This window comes from Geotrypetes seraphini, chromosome 15, assembly GCF_902459505.1.
Source record: "Geotrypetes seraphini chromosome 15, aGeoSer1.1, whole genome shotgun sequence".
Taxonomy (NCBI): Eukaryota; Metazoa; Chordata; class Amphibia; order Gymnophiona; family Dermophiidae; genus Geotrypetes; species Geotrypetes seraphini.
In genome coordinates, this window is record NC_047098.1 from 19,874,403 (window position 1) to 19,900,691 (window position 26,289).

The 26,289-nt window shown below is 40.9% G+C and overlaps 2 protein-coding genes across 7 annotated transcripts in view; one reads left to right on the plus strand and one right to left on the minus strand.

Moving 5' to 3' along the window:
* The window catches only part of LOC117349189, a 39,630-nt gene extending 27,284 nt beyond the window's left edge, over positions 1–12,346 (minus strand). Inside the window, exons 1-3 of the mRNA XM_033922350.1 lie at positions 12,233–12,346; positions 5,947–6,043; positions 305–458 (exon numbers count right to left, since the gene is read on the minus strand). Of these exons, the coding sequence (XP_033778241.1) occupies positions 305–458; positions 5,947–6,043; positions 12,233–12,249 (268 nt within the window). The 5' untranslated portion in view covers positions 12,250–12,346. The remainder of the gene's footprint in view (positions 1–304; positions 459–5,946; positions 6,044–12,232) is intronic.
* SLC35E2B (solute carrier family 35 member E2B) overlaps positions 12,273–26,289 on the plus strand; it is a 59,331-nt gene continuing 45,314 nt past the window's right edge. For 2 of the 6 annotated variants that reach the window (XM_033922346.1, XM_033922344.1), the window contains exon 1: positions 12,273–12,576. The gene's annotated coding sequence lies outside the window, so the exon portion shown is untranslated. Of the gene's footprint in view, positions 12,577–12,901; positions 13,039–26,289 lie in introns of those variants that run through there. The other 4 variants (XM_033922347.1, XM_033922345.1, XM_033922349.1 and 1 more) reach the window with 3 other exon arrangements.

Consider the following 26,289-nt stretch of genomic DNA (forward strand, 5'->3'; position numbering starts at 1 on the left):
GTCAGCTCAGAAGGAGATTATTTTTCATATATTTCGAAAATTTTGATGATCATATTACTACATTGTTTTCCGCATCACATGTGATAGATTGGACATCTTGGAACCCTGAGGAAGGAATGTTTCTCCGAAACACGGACCGTGTAGGATCCACACTCCATGTATATGAGAGTCATTTTCAAAGGACTACAGATTTATAAGGTTTTTAATAAAGATTCCTGTCCTTGTAAATTTTCATCTGCAGTTTCTTTCTTGTGAAGTAAAGGGAGGAATACTGGAGGTGTTCCTGGAAAGCCAGATTACTCACCAACACCAATTAGTTGAATGAGGGAGACAGAGAAATCTTCCCCCTGCTGGGCTGTTATATTCACAATGGTAAGTCCCAACACAATTACAAGCGAGGAGATAGTCAGACAGAAATAACCCCTGATGGGCCATGACAACTCGGACCAGGGTTTTACCTGTTGAGAGAGAGAGAGAATATTTTCACACACAGTGCATGACAGATTGCAGAAGCCCCTTCCCCCCCCCCCCCCCCCCGTCTGCAAAATGGAAGATTATAATAAAAAAAAACTTTACAAGACCAACACATTTCCTCATACAAAGGCTAATTTGTTTTGCAAAAGAGAAATTATGTCTTACCTGATAATTTTCTTTCTTTCAGATCATTGGTCTCAAACTTGCGGCCCGGGAGCCACATGTGGCCTGCCAGGTACTATTTTGAGGCCCTTGGTATGTTTATCATAATCACAAAAATAAAATAAAACAGTTTCTTGACCATGCCTCTTTAGCTATAAATTACAATATTATTATTAAGACTTATCCAAAAGGAAAGATTTATAAACTATAAAGAGTTTAACCTCATGTAAAACTGTCATTTCTTTAATAAAGAACACAACAAAACAACCGCCATTATTTGCCAGCAGCTATTTAAGAAGAAGCAATTCTGAACTTTCTGTCGAGTACTTTTATGATTTACAGCGATGCCCTCTGAACAGGTATTTTGACTGTAATGGTAAAGGCTGACACTTTTGAGATTTGTTCTTCTAAGTGATTCTCTGAAGAAGCGTGGCGAAACAGGCCCGTCAGAATCACCTATATAAGATAAGTGGCCTTTGAATCACTTATATATGAAATGGCCCTGATAGCTGGACAATGATTATAATGCCTTTTATACAGATGAAATGTTAACAAATAGAAAGAAAAAAAAACTTTAAAAATTATTTATACAATCAATTTTTGCATAGTTGAAGATTTGCATTTTTTGCACACCCAAATGATATAGTTGCAGTTTGCACTTTTATAAGCTTTAAGGAGGTTGGTAGAAGATCAATGATTAGAATATGGTTGTCTTGGTTGAACAACTATTTTAGCTGACTTGAATTCATTAGCAACCTATCTGAGATCTTTCCTCCAAAAAATCTCTTGGAGTTGATCTATTAGATAATATTAATATTTTTATTTTGAAAATCTTTTGGCAATTAACAAGATCCACTTTTGGTTTTGCATTTCTTTAATAAGACATTAACTATTTTTTTCTGAGGCCCTCTAAGTACCTACAAATCCAAAATGTGGCCCTGCAAAGGGTTGGAGTTTGAGACCGCTGCTTCAGATGCAGCAGATGAATCCAGAGACTAGTGGGTTGTGCCCATATAACAGCAGGTGGAGATAGAGGGTACTGAGTTGAACTCTGTCTTATTGGATGGAAAGCCTCCTGGTCAACCAGAATTGCTCTTGCCAAAGCATAAGGAACTTGATAACCATGAAAAAAACTATTTCCCATACAGGCAAACTTGAACATATAACCAATCAAAGAAACAACCAACTACCAACCCTGACAGTGAGGAATACTGCGTAACTACTTTCTCGAGAAAAAAATCTTAAAGATAGAGTGGGACTCTGGATTCATCTTCTGTGCTAAAGAAAAGAAAATTTATCAGGTAAGACATAATTTTTCCTTCCTTTAGTGCAGGGGTCTCAAAGTCCCTCCTTGAGGGCCGCAATCCAGTCGGGTTTTCAGGATTTCCCCAATGAATATGCATGAGATCTATGTGCATGCACTGCTTACAATGCATATTCATTGGGGAAATCCTGAAAACCCAGCTGGATTGCGGCCCTCAAGGAGGGACTTTGAGATCCCTGCTTTAGTGCTATCAGAAGATGAATCCAAAGACTAGTGGGATGTAGCAAAGCAGTCCTTAAGAAGGAAGGGAAGAAGTCACCACCCCCACAATAACTGACGCGACAAAGCAAACATTGGACCACGCCGCCACATCCAAACTATAATGCTTGGAAAATGTGTGCAATGAGGACCAAGCTGCTGCCCTGCAAATTCTATGAGCATCAGGAGCAGAACGGGCCTTTCAGCATGGCTCTCTGCGCTAAAAATTGCTAGTGCAGTTTGATAGAAGAGGCCTTTAGTGTAGACAATTAACTCCAGCAAATAAAATACAGGGAGTCCACAAAGTCTCTTTACAATTTCAAAAAATTACTAAAAAGGCAATTGATGAGATATGTTAATCAAATTTGTTCTATGTACTCGGTCGTTATCAAAGTTTGTAATCACATTGCATTTGGGTATTTCAGGGACCCTGTTGATGAAAGAGAGGCTGTTGAACAAACCCCTAAAAAAATGGCTACTCCTCAAGAAAAGGCACAATGTGTATCGTGGTTTATTGTAACAAAATCAGATACGCAGACTCAGCGAAACTACAGGACCAAGTATGGAAAACATCCACCGTCGCGTCCGTCAATTCGTGCATGGCACAAGCAATTTATGGAGACAGGGACAGTATTGGATAAAGAAAGGAGTGAACGACAAAGAATATCGGAGGAAAACATTGATCGTGTAAGACAATCCTTTGCTCGTTCTCCTTCAAAACCTTTCTGTATAGAGGTGTATTAAATAAGGCAAAAAAACACTTCAATATCTACTCCTCATTTTGTAATAATTTCCACAGATTTGTCTATTCATTTGTTTTTTTAATAAAATCTTGAAAATGCAAAGACCCTATATAAATAGAGGGAATCCCTACCTAGAATTCACCCCCCCTACAGGCCAGTACCAGCATTCACAGCTCTGTCAGTCTCTCTCACTCAGGTTCATGCACTGCTATCACCCATTCAGCTTTACAATGCGGAACAATTTAAACCTAACAGCTACTACTGCAGCTACTACCAAGGCCCCCTTGACCAGAGCAGCTGCCCTTCCTTGCCACCAGAAATTTCTGTAGCTAAATTCAGCAAAAGACAATAAAGTTTAAAGAAGCTTTCTTTAAAACAGCTTCCTCCAGCTATTTAAGGCTGAAGACTGGCTTCCAGACCAAAGGTTCTTTAAAGTGACTAGCTTGTCACTTCAAATGCCAGAGAACATCCTGAAATCTCCTAAAACTTTTATCAAAATAGGTTTACCAGCATTATCTGGGCATAATTTACTACCCAGCTCAAACCAGAGTACCTGAATTACACTGGCAGTAGCAGATTAACTGCCCTGGAAAAACTTGACCTGTATAAACAAAGCATCCAGATATGGGTGAACCATGATCCCTTCCCTTCAGAAGAAAAACTGCCACCACTGGAAAACCTTTTGGGCCATGGCTACATTAAAAGGAAGGGCCCAAGAATAGAACTGTTTCCCCAAGATGGCAAGCTGAAGAAAGCTCTGCTGATCTCCCCGATAGGAATGCAGAAATATACCTGCAATGAGTCCAGTGAGGAGAGGAACTCTCTCTGTCAGACTGCCACAATGATGGACTCCAGTGTTTCCAAGAGAAATCAGGTGACCCAAAAACATCTGTTCACTCCCTTTAAGTGCAGCATGGGCCAAAAGGAGCCATCTTTCTCTGGGAATACAAAATAGATGGAATATCACCTGGAATATCTTTCTTAGGGGACTGTAGGTGCATCAGCCTAAAGTTGAAGATGTTATGACGTGGTCTCTCTTACTGCAAGTCGCTTGGGGGACTGAAATGCAAACTGAAATCATAAAGACACTGGGAATAAAAAGGCACACTCCTGGACACAGCCCTCTCCAGCTATGTTTGGTCTTCGGTGATATGGGTCCACTCCCGGTAAACCTGCCAGAAGCAACCACCCACCAGGACCAACAAGGAGGGGACCCTGTTGTCTCTCTTTGGGAGGAATGAGCACCACCATGTGCTGGAGAGACGTAGTACCTGGACTTCCTCGTTCCCTGAAAAAAAGTCTTCCCATATCCTTTACTAGCTCACATGGAAAACTGTTTGCCTGGTTTAAACTGCCTAGAATCTTGAAGCTGAGCCTCCCACTCCTTTCACCATTACATGCAACTTGTCCTCTTGGCTCCCCCAGATCCTTAGCTTAAAAGACAGTATCTGCAGCCCAGTACCTTAGCTATAGGAATCTACAAGCTGTCACCAAGGAAATCACCAACCTGGAAGACAAATCTAATCAAATCGTACAAGGAATGAGCCAAATAGGCCATCCCTAACTCCTGACATGAAGCTTCTGCATTTTGGGGGGGAAGCTATTGAATCCAAAGTAGCGTATGCCCTTATAAAGTGAGAGATAAGTATTTTCTAGGTTTCCATCACCGGGCAGGGTGGCAATTGTCTGAACTGGTCTAACAGGATAAAGAAGCTATATTTTTACTATTGCAATAAATCATGATGAGTGTTCTATGGTGTGGTGCTGGAAAATAATGCTGAGGGAGTGTTGAAAGGCGAAGCCGCCTCTTCTGGTGGGTGGACAGAAGATGTTGGACAACACAGGGGAATATTAGACTGTGGGAGAGGGAGAAAACAGAAGGGGAACGCAGAAGAAAGACACTGGTAGCAGTCATATTTTGACATACTGCCTTCCCTTTAAAACCTAAGTAAAATACAAAGACACCAAAAGGTAGAAAAAAGTATATTAATTTATTAATCAAATTGATTAATTAAAATATATCAGTTTTGGAAAATGCATTAATACTGCCTTTCTCCTCTTATTTTAATTTTTTTCTATATTAAATAGCACTAACAAGAAAAATGGAACCAAAAGCTTTGTTGCACACAATTAAAACTATCAATCACAGAAACTTAATCCCTAGACGGATATACCCCCCCCCCCCTTTTACAAAACAGTAGTGTGGTTTTTTTTGGGTTAGCCAGGGCAGAAACAGCTCATACACTCATTGAATTCCTAGGAGTGTCGGAGTTGTTACCACAGCAGCCGGCACTAAAAACCGTGCTACGGTTTTTAAAAGTGTGTGTGTGTGCGTGGTGGTGGGGGGAGGGGTTAGTCAGCAACTGCCTCCAGTGCCAAATTTTGCTGGCGGTTGAAGTGTTGCTACTATGCCTCTAATCTGGGGCTGCCCTTTGTTCTTCCATGCCAACCCCAAGGCAGAGGTATCAAGTTTGAAATTAACTTTGTGCCTTCACACTTTGACAGGCCCCTGTGGTGCCATGAGAACAGGAAGCCCATGCAGAATCTAGGAATTACCTTCCAGGAAAAGCAGTACCCTTCACATGCAGAATATCTCTCCAGGATGTATCGTCCGTGAAACTAATAAGGTGGTAAATTTAAAACAAAAAAATTGAAGAAGTATTTTTTTACTCAGCGCACAATTATGCTGTAGAATTTGTTGCTGAAGCGTGTGGTCATGGCAGTTAATGTATATGGGCTTATTAAGAGCCTAGGCATGTTTCCTAGAGAAAAAGTCCACAAATCATTAGCCATCAAGGATTTGATAAAACACTAATTATCCTCTGGGAGTGAATATCAAAGAACAGATCTATCCTTAAGTGACACAACGTGTCTGGCTCATGTATGATCAGGATTGGCCACTATCAGAGACAGGATACTGGACTTAAAGGATCTTTGGCTTGACCCAGTTTATGTTCTTATAAACTGAAATAAATACACAATATCTTGCCATACTTTCATAACTTACATCTGTAAAACATCAGTTTAAGCTCTAGCGATACTTACAGGCCCAAAGGGAGTAGGAATAAGTTGTTGATGCCTGGGGGTGAGATTTGGCAAGGGCTGATCAACATTCTCATTTTGGTGAATGATAGACGGAATCCTGAAATCCAGTTATGAAAAGAAAAATAAAACAGAAAAGTATTTTATTACCATGCAATGCAGATCAAAACAAGTTACAAAATCCACAAAAGCACATGTTAACATTTTTCTATTAATTATACACCACTTAGTATTGGGTGGGGGAGGGTTTCAAGTATATGATCTTATAATGATTTATGGGCTTTGAGGGAGGGTGGGGGGGTTACATATGTATTTATAGGTTATAATGATAAGATGTTCAAGTGGTTAAATTAATTGTGTTTATTATGAATTTTTGTACACTTGATGAAAGTTTAAAAATGAATAAAGAATTAAAACAAAACAAAACACAAAAACATTCACTAAAGGACAGATAATAATAATAACAGTTTATATACTGCAGGACTGTGAAGTCTATGCGGTTTACAATGATTAAAAGATGGTACAAATTGAGTGGACTTAACAGAGTTAAAAGTTAATGATCAGTTATTGTGGAGTAAGAATTGACAGATGTGCGGCAGAGTATATTTTAGTTATATTGTTTTCTAATAATCTATTTTTTTAAAAATTTCAAGTACAGAAACAACCCAGAGACAGAGTAAAATAACTGCACAAAACACATGCGGGTCCATAGCACGTTATGGTATGTAAATGGGTGTACAGGTGGGGTTTCTTTCTCCTTCCATGGAAGGCTAGTTCCATGTCTGCAGAATTTCCAAACAGCAAAATGAAAGTTACAAAGTGAAATTACAGTAGGAGGAAACTTTGAAAGTTCTTAAAGCAGCACTAAGGCAATTTAACAAATGCCATAAATATAATTCATTTGATCGTTTAAAATTTTTTTTTTTTTAATATGCCTTTTTAAGCTTTGCCGATCTGGCTTCCTGTTGGCCTATTTCTTCACTGGATGATGGAATAACTTAATTCTGGAAAAGGACAGGCTGTTGAGTATACAGGACTCCCTTTACATATACATTATTATGGTATGTGACATCACCAGGCAGGAAATTGCCCCCACAAACACACAGCAGAAAAGAAAGCATCAAGAATGCGAATGACAATAAAGACCTTTTTCGGGTAGGTTTTTCATAACCTTTGTTTCATATACTCCATCTTCTTAAAGACAGCTTCTGCATCATAAATCCGGTGGATGCCACTTTTAAAAAGGCATTGGGGTTCATAATAAAAAAAAACCCATCTAAAAAGTGGCCTAAATGGCTACTTGGACGATCAAAAAGCCTGATCGTCCAAGTACCCATAATCAAAGCTGGTTTTAGACGTATCTAAAACCAGCTTAGGCTTTTCCCCTGCCTCTAAACGCACAGAGAGAAAAGAGGCGTTTTTAGAGGAGGGGAAAAGGCGGGCGGTGGGCCGACCTAGACCTAGGCGTGCAGCAAGTATAATCAAAACTTTAGGCAGGTTACCTAGTCGGCACTTATACGTTTTGACTTAGACGAAGTCAAAACATGTCTAAGTGCCGAAAAAGGGGCCGCTGAGCTGATCGTGGCTGCTGCGATCAGTTCAGTGGCCCCAGCAACCTGCCTACCCCCTATAGCAATGATCGCGGCAGGAGAAATGCCTCATCTCCCCTACCGCGATGCCATCACTCCTCTACCCGAACTGCCCCGATGTCGGGGGGGGGGGGGGTTGGGGTAGATTCTATAACCAGTGTTGTTTTTGACAGACACCGGTTACAGAATCCAGCTTTTAGGCGAAGGACTGGCTCCTCCTTCACCTAAAAGCCCTTGTGTTGGACGTTTGGGGCTTAGGCGTTTTTTAGGTTCATTATGGGGTATAAGTTTAGATGTAGTGTGGTGGTCTGGGCGTTTAAACAGCTGAACGTAGAGGCAGGCCATTATCAAAAAAACCTCCTTTTAGGTGTTTTTTTTGATTATGGACATTTTCCCTGCTTCTACTTTCAACATTTAAGGCCTTAGGCCAAAAGGGGACTTAGACGGGTTTTTTTGATTATGCCCCTCATTGTCGCCAGCTTTCAGATGCTACTTATAACTTTCTTAATTTATCATTTCTTTTAAAGAAGAAGTACTCAATAGAAAACAGAACAAATTATGAAACTGCAAAGCAGAAATTCAATTACATTGCAAGATGGGAGATTGGCCAATAATAAGTGCAAAGAAATCTTGCATCGTGAGGAAGTTCCGTGTTCCCACTCTACTCTCTGATTTAGTGTTTCCCCATTATCCAGCTGACTTTGGATGTAAGAGAAAGGAACTAAAAAATAAACTTGCAAGGAGGTCCAAGACTACAATCACAGTCTGAATGAACAGCAGCCCATCCAAGATCTTAACATTTTGCTCTTCTGATTATAAAGGCCTTATTCTTACATTGTAATTCAAGCGTAAAAGCTTCTGGATAACACAAAGCTTAAGATCATGATTGCAGATGGCAATTTTTTTGCCCATTTGTCTGTGATCATGTGTCTGAGATAATGGTCATGTGCAAGAAAACTGTGCTGCAACGCTAACTGCTTCAAAGAGGGCTGTATGCACATTTCAGAAGTAATTGACGTTAAAAGGTCACGGATGCTATTTGGAAGGTAATACATAAACTGAACTATGATTATCATAATGTGATCTCTTCCTTCTATCAACCTATTATTGACCATTCATAGTAAATAAAATACCCCAGCTGCGTTAGGCTTTTTTATCGCCATAGGAATTCTATGAGCTTCGGAGCTAATACTACCATAGCTGGTGATTAAAAAAAGCCTTAACGCAAAAGTTCAGACATCCCTAATCAAATTGTATGTTTCAATGAATTCCTATATGAACACAACTTCTACATCATATGAAGTTAAAAGCAGAACATCTTTTTGCAAATTTGAACACATAATTATTTCTAATTTTTTTTTAAACATTCAAAATAAGAAAACTGCATGGATTTTTTGGGACCAATGAATGACGAAAATTTGACAGTCCTAAAAGAACAAAGATTGTAGTGCCAGTTTGTGTGTCCAAGGTCCTTTTTCTCTATTTTCAAACATACTCGTATCTATTTTTAAAAATCCTTAAAATATAAAAAAAATACAGATAAGTGAGTTTTTTTGAATTGACCCACAGTATTTCTGCTTTTGTAAATGGAGTTTTGGTTCAGTTTTACCTTACACACTTATTTGGTGTTTCAAACATTCACACTTGTCATATTTACATTTTATAAATGTTACAATCAACTAGTAATTATATATTAAAATTTGCAGAAAGATGCCACAATCTTTGTATGGCACAAAAGTAAATGAATTCACAAAAGCATGCAGTTTGACCAAGGATACCTAAACATTTCTACACAACTGTAAATAAAACTGGATCATCTGGAAACCCAATTTTTGAAGTGATCTATTTTTCTTGCCTTTTCCTGTACACTGTGTAGGCCAACTATGTAACTGAGTCACTGGCTAGTGTTATTTAGGCTCCTGGCAGCTGTTTCAGAGATTTTGATGTAGGTGCAGTCAAGTTCTTCCATTTTGCCTAGCCTAACTTTTATTTAAAACATTTGCATTATACCTATCAAATTTTCTAGGGTGGTATAAAATATAATAAACAGCCCTTAAAAACAACAGGCAAAACTGAAACTTACTGCCTCTTTTACAAAGCCACGCTAGCGGCTGCCGCACGGCAACAGCCCCGAAGCCCTTTAAGGAATCCTTTTACAAAGGTGCGTTAGGGCCTTAGCGCGTGGAATAGCGCTAAAATGCTGCGCGATAGCTGCTACCGCCTCCTCTTGAGCAGGCGGTAGTTTTCCAGCTAGCGCGCGCTAATCCAGTGTGTGCGCTAAAAACGCTAGCGCACCTTTGTAAAAGGAGCCCTAAATCTCTATGGGCTTTGGGGCCACTAGCGCTGCTTTGCAAAAGAGGCCCTTAAAAACAAGACATTATAAAATACAAATAGACCTAGAGCACATTTAGCCAAAAACCAGCATAAGATTTGTTTTCTTTTTTCTAAAAGTCAAAAACTGAGTCTTAAGCCACATGCATTGGCATTAAACTTAGCATCATATGCTCATATAGTTTACATCAGGGCTGCCCAAGTCCAGTCCTATAGGTCATTAAATTTGCTGATGACACCAAACTCTGCAACAGGGTCAAAACCATGGAGGATTGTGAGGACCTGCAAAGGGACCTGACGAGACTGGAGGAGTGAGCAAAAAAGTGGCAAATGAGTTTCAACATAGAGAAATGCAAGGTCATGCACATAGGAAAAAAGAACCCGATGTTCAGCTACAAAATGGGGGGAATATTGCTAGGGGCGAGCAACCTTGAAAGAGACCTGGGGGTGATGGTGGACACAACTTTGAAATCATCAGCGCAGTGTGCGACAGCCTCAAAGAGAGCAAACAGAATGCTGGGCATCATCAAAAAGGGTATCACTACCAGGACAAAGGAAGTTATCATGCCGCTGTATCGTGCAATGGTGCGCCCACACCTGGAGTACTGTGTCTAGTACTGGTCGCCGTACCTCAAGAAAGACATGGCTGTACTCGAGGGAGTCCAGAGAAGAGCGACTAAGCTGATAAGAGGTATGGAAAACTTTACATACGCCGACAGGTTGAAAATGCTGGGGCTGTTCTCCCTGGAGAAGAGGAGACTTAGAGGAGACATGATAGAAACCTTCAAGATCCTGAAGGGCATAGAGAAAGTGGATAAGGACAGATTCTTCGAACTGCGAGGGACCACGAGCACCAAGGGTCACTCAGAGAAATTGAAAGGGGACAGGTTTAGAATCAATGCTAGGAAGTTCTTTTTTACCCAGAGGGTGGTGGACGCATGGAATGCTCTTCCGGAGGTTGTAGTAGGCGAGAACACAGTAAAGGGGTTTAAGGAAGGTTTGGATAGGTACCTAAAGGATAAAGGGATTGAGGGGTACAGATAGCAGCAGAGGTAGGTTATAGAAGTAGAGGTAGATTATAAAGGTCAAAAATTCACTTCACAGGTCAAGGACCTAGTGGGCCGCCGCGGGAGCGGGCCGCTGGGCAAGATGGACCTCCGGTCTGACCCAGTGGAGGCAACTTCTTATGTTCTTACTGGCAGGCCAGATTTTCAAGATATCCACAATGAATATGCATGAGAGAGATTTGCCTGCACTGCCTTCTTGGTATGCAAATCTTTCTCATGCATATTCATTGTAGATATCCTGAAAACCTGGCCTGCCAGCAGATCTCGCACTTGGGCAGCCCTGGTTTACAGCCTACAATCCACACAGCAACATTCTGACCTAAATGCAGCACTTTGATTACTGCAGCAGCTAAGCCCATACAGAACGATCTATGACCACCTTGCACTGCAGGCAAAACTTTGACTAGAGTACTAATACATTGTGCCCACCCCCCCACCCCGAACTTCCATTCAATGTGTCCACCTGAGCCCTCCAGTGTTCCCCCAGGACCATCCCCTGCAATATACGCCCAACACTGTTGCAAGATGTCTGGAGTGAAAGACCAACAATGCATCTATTTTACTTTCCACACCCCCTAAAGTCTACACCCCCCCTCAAATCTTAAGAGCTAGCCCCTGCTGTTGATCTCTCTTTCCACCTATAGTCAGAGAGACCTCTTATACTTTCTCTCCTCAACCCGAGACCCACTTCTTATGAAAGAAATTTCACTGTGCACAGCAGAGAGAAAACTTTGATACAATCCTAAAACTTTAATTCTACTCCCCCAAATCCCTAGGTAGAATGCAGTCTAGTGCCTAGAGCAGGGGTAGGGAACTCCATATTCCAGTCAGGTTTTCAGGATTTCCCCAATGAATATGCATGAGATCTATTTGCATGCACTGCTTTCAATGCATATTCATTGGGAAAATCCTGAAAACCCGACTGGAATACAGCTCTCGAGGACCGGAGTTTCCTACCCCTGGCCTAGAGAATAGAAGTTACTCTGAAGCAGAGGTCTCAAAGCCCCTCCTTGAGGGCCGCAATCCAGTCAGGTTTTCAGGATTTCCGCAATGAATATGCATGAGATCTATGTGCATGCACTGCTTTCATTGCATATTCATTGGGGAAATCCTGAAAACCCGACTGGATTGCGGCCCTCAAGGAGGGACTTTGAGACCCCCTGCTTCTGAAGACTAGCTGTCAGGGCTGAGTGAAAGACCCCCCATCTAGGCTTAAATTGAAATGAGATCACTCCACTCTCATTTGGAAACGTGAACGGCAATTGAGACTATAAAAGGGGCTTCTAGTTTTCACAGACCGACCTGTCGTCATGTTCCATGTCTGCTCGGTGCTCCCAGCCCGCAGATCGGCACCGCTCGGTCTTTAGCTTGGAACTAGAGACTAAAAGCAGGACCGCTTCTGGTTTTTGTAATTCCTTCCGGGGTGGGCGTTTCTACGTCACTTCCACTCTCACCCCGCCTCCCGCGGCGCGGTGGCTTCTGAGCCTGCGCAGAAGTGATCATGGGCAGCCTAGAGGAGCGTTGCTTGCTGCCGGATGTGGAGCGATGTTGCGATGGAGGTGAGAGGGATCGTAAAACGTCGGTAGCGGTGGGGCAAGTGGTGTCGCCTTCCTGTCTCCAAAATGCTTGCTAGTTAGTAGTACTAGGTGAGGTGACTCTTTGACTTTGGTTTCGCCCCGACTAGATTTACCCCTGTGCATGCAGGAACTTGTAGTCTTCCTTTCCTTAAATAATGCAATAGAGTTACTAAGTAGATTTAAAAACAAATCGGAGAAAATATTTCTTCACACAATGTGTAATTAAACTTTGCGAATTTCGTTGCTGGAGAATGTGGTGAAATTAGTTGGCTTAGCAGGGTTTAAAAAAAAGGGTTGGATAATTTCGTGAAAGAGAAGTCCATAGGTCATTATTGAGATGGCGTGGCGAAATCCACTGATTATTCCTAGGATAAGTAACATAAAATCTGTTTTACTGCTTGGGATCTAGCTGGGTTAGCCACTGTTGGAAACAGTGATGGACTTGATGGACCTTCATTCTGTTCCAGTATGGCAAGTCTTTTATGCTCTTATAATGAACTTCCTAGAATCCAATGAGTTAAAAGATCCAAGGTAAGTAACGTGGCTTTACTAAAGGTAAATCATGCGAAATGAATCTGATTGAATTATTTGACTGGACAATCATAGAACTGGATATGGAAGTTGTGCGCTAGATGTAATTTACTTAGATTTCAGCAAAGCCTTTGTTTGACAAGGTTCTGCAAAGGAGGCACTTGAATAAATTTGACAAGCAAAATTTAGAACCCAAAGTAATGAACTGGATTAGAAATTGGTTGACAAATAGAAGCCAGAGAGTGGTGATTAATTGAATTCACTCAGCGGAAGGAAAGGTGAATAGAGAAGTGCCACAGGGATCGGTGTTGGGGCCGATTCTGTTCAATATATTTGTAAACGACATTGCTGAAGGATTAGAAGATAAGGTTTGCCTTTTTGCAGATGATACCGAGATTTGTAACAGAGGGGACATCTCAGAAGGAGTGGAAAACATGAAAAAGGATCTGCAAAATTTATAAGAATGGTCTAATGTTTGATAACTAAAATTCAATGTGAAGAAGTGCAGTAGAAATCCAAGGGAACCATAAATGCTAGGAGGTGAGAGGCTGATATGCACAAATGGGGAGAAGGACCTTGGGGTGATAGTGTCTGAGAATCTGAAGATGACGAAACAGTGTGACAAGGTGGTGGCTGTAACCAGAAGGATGCTGGGCTATATAGAGAGAGGCTTTGATGCTGGGCTATATAGAGAGGAGGTACTGATGCCCCTGTACAGGTCATTGGTGAGGCCTCACCTGGAGTACTGTATTCAGTTTTGAAGGCCATATCTGGCTAAGTATGTAAAAAGACTTGAAGCAGTCCAGAGAGAAGCAACAAAAATGGTATGGGGTTTGTGCCTAAAAACATATAACAAGAGACTGCAAGACCTGAATATGTATACTCTAGAGGAGAGGAGGGACAGGGGAGATATGATACAGATGTTTAAATATTTAAAAGGTATTAATATAGAAACAAATCTTTTCTAGAGAAAGGAAAATGGTAAAACTAGATGGCATGAATTGAGGTTGAGGATTAACGAACTTAGGAGTAATGTTAGGAAATTATTTTTCAGGGAGAGGGTGGTGGATGCCTAGAATGCCCTCCCAAGAGAGGTGATGGAGATGAAAACGGTGACAAAATTCAAAAAAGCATAGGATGAACACAGAAGAGGGTACATAATTTTATCACAGTTTGCAGTATTATCATAGTCAATTGTTGAGGGATTACATTAATTTGTGTGAAATAATTTTCTTATTCAAACATATTATCTACATAAAATACTCTTCTTATACATTTGTACAATTAAATATACTTTTTTGTTTCATCCTGCCAAGAGCTTACCGCACCTAAAGAAATAAGTTAACAAAACTCTTCACTTCAAGTAAGACTGTTTTCTGTGCTCTCCTAAGAGAGGCTGTGATTAGTGCAGACTAGATTACTCCAGATATCTTCAGGTTATGGTCACAGGTCAAAGTGTTGAAGTCTGGGTGACCATGCTAGAATCTTACACTTTCATGTTCAGTATTGCATCCCTCCAATCCAGAAATTACCTCTGGATCAGAAAAAGTGTTCGAGTTTCAGTCAGCAGGCAGTATCTGTTGCAGCAACTTTGGCCTACCCGGTGAGGTGTTCCTAATGGTGGTGGTGGTGGCAGTGTGTCAATGTGTTGAGAGGAAGAGGTGGTCTGGGAAATTCTGCTGAGCAAATTCTGGGCCCCCAGTTAGTCCACTCCACTCAACTGGTTCACACTGGGTCTTTGGGTGTTGTGCCAGGGTAGTTGTTTTAGGATCTCTTCCAGTGGTTTGTCAGTATCTCCTTGTGGTCTAAGGAAGGAAACTTTGTTAACCTTAGCATTGACCTTCAGAATATGTTTGTAACAGCACTGCTTGTGTGGCATTAGGCTATGTAGTGATCGAAAGAAAAAAACAGACCTTTGCACATTTTTGCACTATATGGTGGGTGTATGAGGAGATTCACATTTCCTGCACAGCTAAGCCCTTGTGAAGTTACCTTGTTCTTTCTGTATTTGACATCTAGCAAGGTCTCTATTTGGAAGGAAAGATCTAAGCTTAAAAATGAAGTGGCCAGAAGTTATGGTAAAAGCAGATAGCATTGCTGGTTTTAAGAAAGGTTTGGACAAATTCCTGCAGGAAAAGTCCATAGTATGTTATTAAGACATGGGGGAAGTGTCTGCTTGCCCTGGATCGGTGGCATGGAATGTTGCTACTCTTTGGGTTTTGACCAGGTTCTAGTGACCTGGATTGGTTACCATGAGAATGGGCTACTGGGCATGATGGACCATTGGTCTGACCCAGTTAGGCTGTTCTTATGTTATGTTACATAGAAACATAGAAGATGACGGCAGAAAAGGGCTATAGCCCATCAAGTCTGCCCACCCTACTGACCTATCCTCTTAAGTCTGTACCTGGCGACTGATATTCTAGTTCGACCCTCGTAGGGATTCTCATCTGTAGGGGCCTTTGTTTTCACTTCTTATTTTAATGTATTTTTTTTCTGGGAACTTATCAGTGTTTTTTATAATGGGAACAAAAATGGAAGAGAATTAATGTGTGTGGAATGGGGGGGTAACTAATTTCTTCAGCTAAATAATTCAATCCATTTCAACCAGACATAGGAGAACTCACGCACCATTCACACACCCTCCAACCAAAAACGTCAAAAGAAAAAAACTGTTTGACAACCTCCTAACACTCAACCCCCAACTCTACAACCTATTGACCTCGACCACAGACTACAAAACCTTCAAAAAAGAAATAAAAACCCTTCTATTCAAAAAAACACATAAAACCGAACTAACACAATCAGAACTGTCCCAAGCATCACCTGCAACTACTCAATATGTACTTCTCATGTCATGACAATTCAGACATAATTTATGTTATGTTTGGAATAATGGTTACATATATGAGGTTCAATAAAAGAAAATTTTCACTGCCTGTTTCTATTCTGACCATTTATTCCGTTTCATGGTTATTACAAAAAATATTTTTTTACATGGGGGGTGGGGGTCAAAAAACGATGGGCCCCGGGTGCCACATACCCTAGGTACGCCACTGCAGGGGAGCGATCACCCGACTTTATACTGCTTTATTGCATTTGGTTCCGATTCCTGTTAAATAGAAGCAGATCTGGGAATAAGATCTTGGAATAATTTATGATGATAAGGTGTGGGAACGGCAATTGAGATTCTTGCTTAGAGTATCAATTTCTAGCAACATGGTGGAAAATGGCTACAAGATGTTATATCAGTGGTATTATACACCGGTACGACTGAAAGCAATGTTTGGCAGGGGTACAGATCAATGTTGGAGACTTTGTGGCGCCCAGGGTTCCTTTATGTATAATTGGTGGCTTTGCCCTAAGGTGCAGGCCTAGTGGTCTGGGGTAATGGGCTTCATTTCGGATGTTTTGGGTATTGCCAGTTGTTTGCTAAGTGTAGCTCCACATGCTTTGAAGCAGTGCCAACGCCAGTTGATTGCTTTGGTGATGACGGTGGCACGTATGCTGCATTCAGTGTGGTGCAAAAGAAAGTGAACTACAGTATGTTTATAATATGTCATCTACAGTATGTTTATAATATGTCATCATCCTACTTCAATTTTAGAAAACTGTTAAAAACAAGCTTGTTCAATCGATTTGTTAACTAAGAATCTACTCAGCTCTGCTTACTCAACCAGTAACCCTAATGAACTATATAGCTTTCATATTCCTTCATTATGTAAGATTGTATTGCTGACTTTGATTGTAACCTCTTCGCTGATTGTCCAGTGCTTCTTGCTGTAAACCGCCTCGAACTTCTACAGCTTTGGCGGCATATAAAAATAAAATTATTAGTATTAGTATTATTATTATTAAATTGACTGCATTAAGTAAGAATCATATGGGATCCTTTCAAAAAATTTGGTCTGCCTTACATCTCTTGGAAGGAAGCAGCTCCTGCTGTGACTCCCTGATGAGTTTCTTTTTGGGAACCTTATGTCCTCTCAACTTTCTCTTTGCTGAGTAATAGTTGGTAACTCTCACTCTCGGGCCTAAGAGTGGGGGACGGGAGTGGGGGTGGCTATGCTGTTATAAGGTGAGAGAGGGTTTTTTTAAAATTTGGGTTAAGTGGGGTTGATTGGAGTCATTTTGTCATATACTGAAGAGATACGGTATATATTTTGCCTTGTTGATTATCCCAGTGTTATTTTTCTGTAGTGATATTTGCTATTGTTATTGCAGTTTGCAGCATTGAGCTGGCGTTTAGTTCTAGCCGCTAAAAACACTGTTGCATCTTAGTAAAAGGAGCCCTTAGTAATTTCAGTAATACACATAGAATATTACAAGGAAAATTCTACAGCCAGTGTTGAAGTGCCTACTGACGCTTAAATAAAAGGCAGCTGGAATCGTGGCTAGGGAGCTGCTTTAGGTAGCAGAATGCCAAAGTAGATGTGGCCAACGCCGGAAGTGGCATTAGGTAGGCTAAAGCAGCTACTTAGCTGCGATTCATGCCAAGATAAGTGGCTAAAAAGTAGGCCTGGAAAACCCTGGTCTCCATTTCAGCCCCCTGTCTTTGCTGCTAGACCGCAGCAGTCATAAGCTGATGGTGGAAGGGGAATTTATCCCCGAACAACTGAGCCAGGGTACTATACACCCTGCCGGCTCAGCTGATCCGGGATAAATTCTGTCCTGGCTCAGCTGACCGGGGGGAGGGGAATTCCCCTGCTGCAATCAGCTGAGTCTGCTGTGGCTGACAGAGGAAACCCCCCCCCCTCCCCAATTGGCAAGAGGGATGCCCATTTCCTCCTGCCTGACACCTGAAACACCCCGCCTCCCCAGTATGAAAACACTTATGGTCTTATGTTCTAACCATCCCGTGTCATTCTTTAGTGTCTTTCTCAGCCTCAGTCCTTCTACACCAGCATTCTTCAATGTAAGGCTTGAGGGTCAGTAGCTGGGCCCATTCATACTCTGATTCCTATGTGAGCCAAGTATAGGATAATGAAGCCTTTGTGACATCACTGATGAGGTTGACTTTTAGGCATTGGTGGAATGAGGCATTATGACATCACAATCTCAGCTCTGGAATGTTGCTACTCTGGTTTTCTGCCAGTTACTTGGGACCTGGTTTGGCCATTGCTGGAAACAGGATACAGGGCTTGATGGACCTTCTGTCTGTCCCTGTATAGCAATGCTTATGGTCTAATGTTCTAACCATCCGGTGTCATTCTTTAGTGACTATCTCAACCTCAGTCCTTCTACACCAGCATTCTTCAATGCAAGGCTTGAGAGTCAGTGGCTGGGCCCAATCATAGTCTGATTCTTCCCTCTCTCCTTAAAGAATGACATGGGGATGGTTTCCCGCAGTTGTCCGCGGAGATGAGGATGGTGACAAATTTTGTCACTGTGTTATTCTCTGTGTCACAGTCTAAGGGGGGAGGGGGTTCTTTGTTTGTACCTGGGTCAGTGGAGGGTTAGTTGACTTGCTCAGGGTCACAAGGAGCTGCAGTGGATATCAAACCCAGTTCTCAAGGACATCGCTGACCTTTAGGCCACTCCTCCTTCTAGACTCAAGAGGCTCAATGCTTAAAACTCCGGCGCTAAGTCACACATCATAGTGCAGGGGTGTCAAACTCAGACCCACAGGGTAATTAAATTTGGCCTGCCGTTCCTTTTTTCCCTCCCTCCCTCCCTCCCGGCTTTCTACCTTTTGTTGTCTGATCATTATTCAAATAATGTTCTTTCGGTTTGTGTGGCTGTCAGGACCTGGTGTGTTGCTTTGGCTGCAGAAGCATTTTGCTGCTCTAGGCGACTGCCTAGCAGTTGGGCAGGCTCCGTCTAACAATCCAGTGGGCTGGGGAAGGAGGGGGGGGACGGGACGGTAGGAATCGGATTGCAAAATTGCAAATTCTGTTGCGATTTGTATTTTTCCAAGCCTTTTAAAATGTGTTTTATTCCTGGAGTAAAATTACTGCTTCAAATGTTAAGAGAAGCATGTGGTAGGCAGCAAAGCGTGGCTTGCTTTTGGTTTTGTCCTGGATTGGGGGTTTGGCTTTCTAATCCCTCGATGACTGCCACGTTTCAGTTCATCTGTGTCTAAGAACTGCCCAGTACAAAAAAGATAAAGAGGAGGAGCTGTGATTCTCTTTCAACTGATCTAAAACAGGAAGGTAATACAGTCTCTTTTTCAATCCATTCTTTTGCTGTATTATTTATGCTTAATGGAAGTGGGCAAAGTTATCCAAAGATGTTTGGGAGGGAGGGGTGGGGGGCACTTCAAACCAAGTGCACCAGTGACGAAGAATGAAAATTAGCTTTTGGTTTGGATGCTTCAGAAACGTTTGATTTTTGCTTCATTAAGTTTTAACATTTTAAAGAAAAGACGTTTGCCAAACTAGTAAAATGTGATTTTCTCGGTGAGACTATGCAATCTCTGTGTTGAATTCTTTATAACAAAAAGGGGCACCCTGCTGTGGATACTTTTGCTTGCAAGTACGTGGAATTTCAGCAGTTTGTGTAAGGAGACTTTCAGATGTGCTCAGGAAATGGTAGGGCCCCCCTCCCCCCCACCAAGGGCTCCTTTTACAAAGCTGCGCTAGGGCCTTAACACGCAGAATAGCGCCTGCTAAATTGCCGTGCGTGCTAGCCGCTACCGCCTCCTTTTGAGCAGGCGGTCGATTTTCGGCTAGCGTGCGCTAAAACCACTTGCGTGGCTTTGTAAAAGGAGCCCCAAGTGTATTTTAGAGATTATGGAGTGAGCAAATAAGTGTATCTTGGTTAGTAAACGGAGATGCTCAGGCCACCCCTGTTAACAAGACTCCTTCATCCTATTCAGGGAAGGCTAGTTTATTTTCAGTTTGGTTCTCCCCAGTAATTATGAAAAGTTGTCTTCTGTGCAAAATACTGTATCTTTTTCCCTTGTCCATAATTCACTGTTTGCAAACTGGTTTGACTTGACATTTTATTGGAACTGAATTTGTGTACTTGTTGGGAATAACTTGCATGTTTCTAGGTCCTTCTGCACATTTGGCATACAGTGTTTGTTTGTCCAGAAAGGAGTTTGGCCAATATTTACTATGTAACTTTACGGCATTGGAGGGTTTAGCTTTCCATTTATTTTTACCAGTGTTGATGTATTAACATACAGAATTTCATTTTATCTTTTGCTGGTGCCTCTCAGCTATATACCCTGTAGGCGGTCATGGTTTGCAGTCACTCCCAGACAATGCTATCCTTACAAATTTTCCTTTCTAATACTGGGATTTATTTGATATCTGGGTTTTGTCTGCAGAGAAGGAACTTTAAATAATATCCCCAGATTAAATCTTTTACACATGCAGTAATTAAGCCACAAAAAATAAGGGTTTCAACAATACCAATTCTAACTCCATATCAAATACTGTTGACAGAGTAATACCACAGAGTGTTTCAAGTTTATTTAAGTCTTGATATACCGCTTTTATAATCAAAGCAGTTTCCAATTAATACAAAGTGTTAAAAAGTTTAAAATATATATATATATATATAACATAAAGGGAACGCATAAACAATTACAATACAGATGCAACATGATACACATGGGCAAATAGGGAGGATACATTGCTTAAAATAAAAGAAAGGGGAGGAAAAAAAAAGTAAAAAGGGAGTCTTTGATATAAGGCCTCTGAGTTTTTTTGAACAAAAAGTTAAGTATCGATCTTAAAAGCATCTCTAAAAAGAAGTGTTTTAAGATTAGATTTAAAATTATTGAGATTCTTTTCTTGTCTCAGGGTAAGAGGTAAAGTATTCCACAATGTTGGAGCGGCTACAGAAAAGATTGTTTTACACGTTGTATCATAAAACAATTGGTGGACTGAGGGGACCACTAAAAGATGTTGTTGGGAGGAGCGGAGCGTCCTATGTGGGTCGAATGGGATTATCATCCTATCTATAAAGGATGGAATGGGATTAGATTGAACTTTAAAAGTAAGAAGTAGTATTTTGAAAGTAAAGTGAGCGTATAACGAGCAATGCAGCAACTGTAACTGGGTGGAGAAAAAAAAGCCTCAGAGTAAAATGGCGGTTCATAAGCATAAATAGTAAAGTACCGCCATAAAGTCAGTCATCGGCATTAAAAAAAACCCTCAAACTCATGCAATCAACCTTGCAGCATAGATGAAACGCTCACAAGAAGTCACTTATCCGATACGGTCCTGTAAATCCGAGCACTTCTCGCAGTGATACAAGTTTCAAGTTGATTTAAAATTTTATTTTAACGCTTATTGTTTTATTGTATATGTTTAGTCATGTTTTATTGTATATTGTATTTTAACGCTTTATTGTTTTATTGTATATGTTTAGTCATGTTACGTGTTTTAGGCTATTTTGATTTGTTTTAAGTTGTTCTAAATATGTATTTTTACCCTAACTCTGTAATTGATGATGTACATCGCCTAGAACCTGGAATAGGCGATTAATCAAATCTTATAATAAACTTGGAAACTTATTGGCATGTCTAAACGTTGTATATTAATAAAACGGGGATTCAATTAAGTACACACGACAAACTCAGACAGACCTAAATAAACTCCCAAAAAGAAACATGAGGAAAGGAGGGAGAACTACAGTATTTATAGCTAGAAAGACAATTAAGGATTGAGTAAAGGGTGGGGAAACGTAAATTAGTAATATAGTATTAAAAAAGAAATGCTAAAAAAGAGAATTTATCCTTATTTTTATTTTTTTTTTAATTGACTGAGTTTAGTCAAAAACATCGAATGCATCCTTGAAGAGAGGTTTTAAGGTAGCCTTTAAATTACATTACATTAGTGATTTTTATTCCGCCATTACCTTGTGGTTCAAGGCGGATTACAGAAGAGGATTTCTGGACATGTCCAGAGGTGTTACAGAGTAGCGCGAGTTGCTTCAGAGGATTGAAATGTTTCATATGGTGTTAGTTAGTCTTCATGGATTTCTTGAATAGCAGGGTTTTTATTTCTTTTCTAAAAGAAAAGTCTGGGGTCATGAGTAGTAGATTGGAGAGTTGGTGGTCTAGTTTTGCTGCCTGTGTGGCTAGTAGGCCATCGTATAGTTCTTTCCGCTTGATATCTCTGATTGGAGAGTATGTGAATGGTGTCTGGGTTCTCCTGTGTCTGGTTGTGGTAGTTTAGATTAGGCGGTTGTTCAAGTAGGCTGGGCTGTCACCATTAATGGATTTAAATAGTAGACAGTAGAATTTAAATAGTATTCTTGCTTGAATTGGGAGCCAGTGTGAGTCAAGGTATGCCTCGGTGATGTGGTCTTGTTTTCTTAGTGAAGAGATTAGTCTCGGGGCTGTGTTTTGTACTGTAGAAACATAGAAAATGACGGCAGAAAAGGGCCATAGCCCATCAAATCTGCCCTCTAATGACCCACCCCCTCGACTTTACCCCCCTAGAGATCCCACATGCATATCCCATTTACTTTTAAAATCTGGCACGCTGTTGGCCACAATCACCTGCAGTGGAAGTTCGTTCCAATGATCAACCACCCTTTCGGTGAAGAAATACTTCCTGGTGTCGCCATGAAATTTCCCTCCTCTGATTTTTAGCGGATGCCCTCTTGTGGCCGAGGGTCCTTTAAGAAAGAAGATATCATCTTCCACCTCGATACGGCCTGCGATATATTTAAATGTCTATTCCAAATGCTGCCCAAGGATCAGTTCCATCAAAATGAACCCCAACAAGAATTCCTGTTTCACCAGTCAAGCCAGCTGCTTCAGGGGAAAATTCACCAACCCTTTGCCGGCTTGTTAGATTTCATCTGACTGGAACTGATCCTCAGACAGCATATGGAAGTTGTATCACTGTGAGAAGTGCCTGGATTTACAGGACTGTATCAGATAAGTGACTTCTTGTGAGCATTTCATCTATGCTGCAAGATTGATTGCATGAGTTTGAGGGCTTTTTTTAATGCCGATGACTGACTTTACTATTTATGCTTATGAACTACTTTACTATTTATGCTTATGAACTGCCATTTAACTCTGAGGCTTTTTTTCTCCACCCGGTTACAATTGCTGCATTGTTTGTTATACGCTCACTCTGTGGTACTGTCAACAGTATTTAATATGAGTTAAAAGGCAACTTTGCCAAATTAAAAGGTAACATGCCCAAGGGTATGTACAAAGCAACACCAACAATAGAAAATTAAAAACTAAAACACGGAAGCCAGCCAGCAGCATTGCCATCCTCCACCCCATAGGCGTCAGAACGGTGGGGGGAGGGGCACAGGGGCCGTGGCCTCCCCCCAAATTGCCACTTTTATCCCTGGTGGTCCAGAGGTGCAGCGGGCAGGAGCGAGCTTACCGCGCTCCTGCCCGCTGCTAATCCGGTCAGTCGCGGCTATTTTTTTTCTGCCGCTGAGCGGCAGTGAGCGAGTGCTTATCCCAAAACTGACCACAAATAAGCTAAGTATACTATTACTTCAAAGTTTATGGTGTTTACAAAACTATTTATCAAATGATTCAATATTTAAGGGTATTATTCCCATGAACTAAAAATATTTAAACGTATTTAATACATTAGATAGGATCCTGTTACGAAGTGACATGTTAATCATTGGGTAAATGATTGACTTGACCCCAGTGTGTTGTCTCTGAGGATCGGGAACCCAACATCTGAGATTGGGTCCTTAGGGATGGTGATTTAATTAACACCTTGATATTGGCATGTATATATATAATGTAGACTGCAGTGAACAGCGAGAAGTAGCAGTTCAGTTCCTGTGCATCCCATGCCCTAAAGCAGCAATTTTTGTGCCGCGAAACAATTTTTGTGCCGCGAAATATTATCAGGAGGACACACAACAATTCCACTATTAAAGATAAATGCCTGATTTTGCTTTATTTTTGAGCTGTTAAAGTAGTATTATATGCCCAATGAAGGTTTTTGCTGTCATAGATTGTTTTGATATGCAGGATATAAGTGTTTTAAAATAAATAAATAAATGATTGGATCAATTAACTGAGCATTCAGTTTTGCTCAGTTTAAATCTGAGGCTTTTTCCTTCACTAGCATTTGAGATTTGGCATTGCTTTTGGCTAATGGAATATTTAGATCAGGGGTGTCCAACCTGCGGCCCAAGGGCCACATGTGGCCCTGTGAAGTATTTTGTGCGGCCCCGGTCGAGGGCGATGAAGTGTTTTCCTCTGCTGCCCCCGGGTGTTTACCGTCTTGCCAGCTCCCTCCTCTGTCTTGCTGCAGCGTTTGCACGGCCCCAGAAACATTTTTTTCAGCCAATGCGGCCCAGGGAAGCCAAAAGGTTGGACACTACTGATTTAGATTGATTATAATAATAATAATAACAGCTTATATACCGCATTACCGTGAAGTTCTATGCGGTTTACAAAAGATTAAACAGAGGTACAAATTGACTGACTTCAAGAGGGGAAGAAGAAAGAGAAGTAATAAGACAGGAAATTCATTGTTGAGGAGAAAAGTGATCAAAAGGACAGTTAGTCGCTATTGAGGGGAGAAAGATAAGTGGATCAGTTGTCAAGATGTTTTAGGAACAGGTGTGTTTTTAGACGTTTCCTAAATTCCTCATAAGTAGTGGGCGAAAGTAATTGTTCTAGGTCTTTATCCCATGATGCTTCTTGGTGTGAGAGAAGGTGTTCATGGTGTTTTTTTAGTTTGGAACCTCTCCCATTTAAAATTAGTAGCGTTTTCCACATAATACACTGGAGAGTTTTATATCAATGAACATTTTTGTGTTTTTTGCAAATTTTTCACAAAATTCACAATGAGTCCAGGGATGTTACTCTGTGAATAACCTCTCAGCTCTATATGAGCTGAGTAAACTGAGGACTCATTATCACAAAATTTTTAATGTATTAATATATATTAAGTATAACACGATCATTTAATGTGGTTTACATCTTTGATAGTGATTTCCCAGTGTATTTGTTATTATTAGGAGGAATTTTTCTAGTTGCAAATCCTTTTCCTTGTTTTGGGGTTTATTTCTTGTTCAACATGTAAAAGTCCTCACATTCATTTCCACATATTTAGGATTAGCCTTCGTTTTCAGCAATGCTGAACTTTCGGAGCGCAATGATCTTAATGGTTAATACCCAGACATCAAACTCTTTAAAAATTCAGGGATCGTACCATGTAGAAATTGGTGACGTATTGAATTCTAAATACAACTGGCAGCCAATGCAATTGTCGGAGATATGGAGTAATATGCTCATTCACACACCCCTCCCCCCCATCAAAGAAGTTAAATGGAAAAAACTATACGATGGCCTCCTAGCCACTCAAACAGCAAAACTAGATAACCAGATCTCCAATCTACTGATAACTACCCCAGACTACAAGATGTTCAGAAAAGAAATAAAAACTATACTCCCAGGGCTGGAAACTACCTTGAGCCCCGACTTGAGAGCACCATCTCCATGTCTCCAGTCAGCCAGTTCCCCAGGGATGGAGGAAACCCTGGAGATGGGGTAAGTACTTCCCCTCGAGGCAGCAGGGTCATCATGGGAAACTGAGGAGGCAATACTCTCTGACCAGGGAGTAGTTGCAGGAGAAGCCGGGCTGGGACAAGCAACTGGAGGTGTAGGATTCCAGCCAGAACCTAACCAGGGGAACTTTTCTTCTTCTGACGGTGAGCATTTTTATACTCGGCAAAGTCTTCCAATTTTGGAGAAACCAGCGCAAGTGACTTTAGATTCACTATGGGATTTGATTGCAAATTTTACTAGGAATATTAGTCCCAATTTCCAATATATTGAGGGGAAATTGATTCAACATTCTAGAGAGCTGAAAGATTTGTCTGCGGAAGTGACTGTTTCAAAGGATACAATTCAAAAGCTTGATCAAGAAATTTCTTTGACCAAACAAGTACAGGAGTCCCTAATTAAAGACAATATTAACTTAAGGAAGAAATTGGAGACACTTGAAAATAATTCTCGGAATAACAATTTGAGATGAATTCATTTCCCTAGATTGACTTCGGTTACTCCTAGGGAAATGCTTAAGAGATACTTGATAGAAACTTTGCAAGTTTCAGAAGAAACTTTACCACCATTTGTTCAAGTGTACTATTTGCCAAATAAAGAAGGGGCCCCAACGCAAGTTAAAATATCGGATCAAGCATTACTTAATGTTTCTGAATTGTTAGAAACTTCAAATAGAGAAACAGTTGTACCTTCTACAATGATTTTGACTGTAGCTCTCGCCACGGATAAAACATGGTTATTGAGACTTTTCTTTAAAAATAGACGGAAAGAGTTTCTTGGTTGCAAAA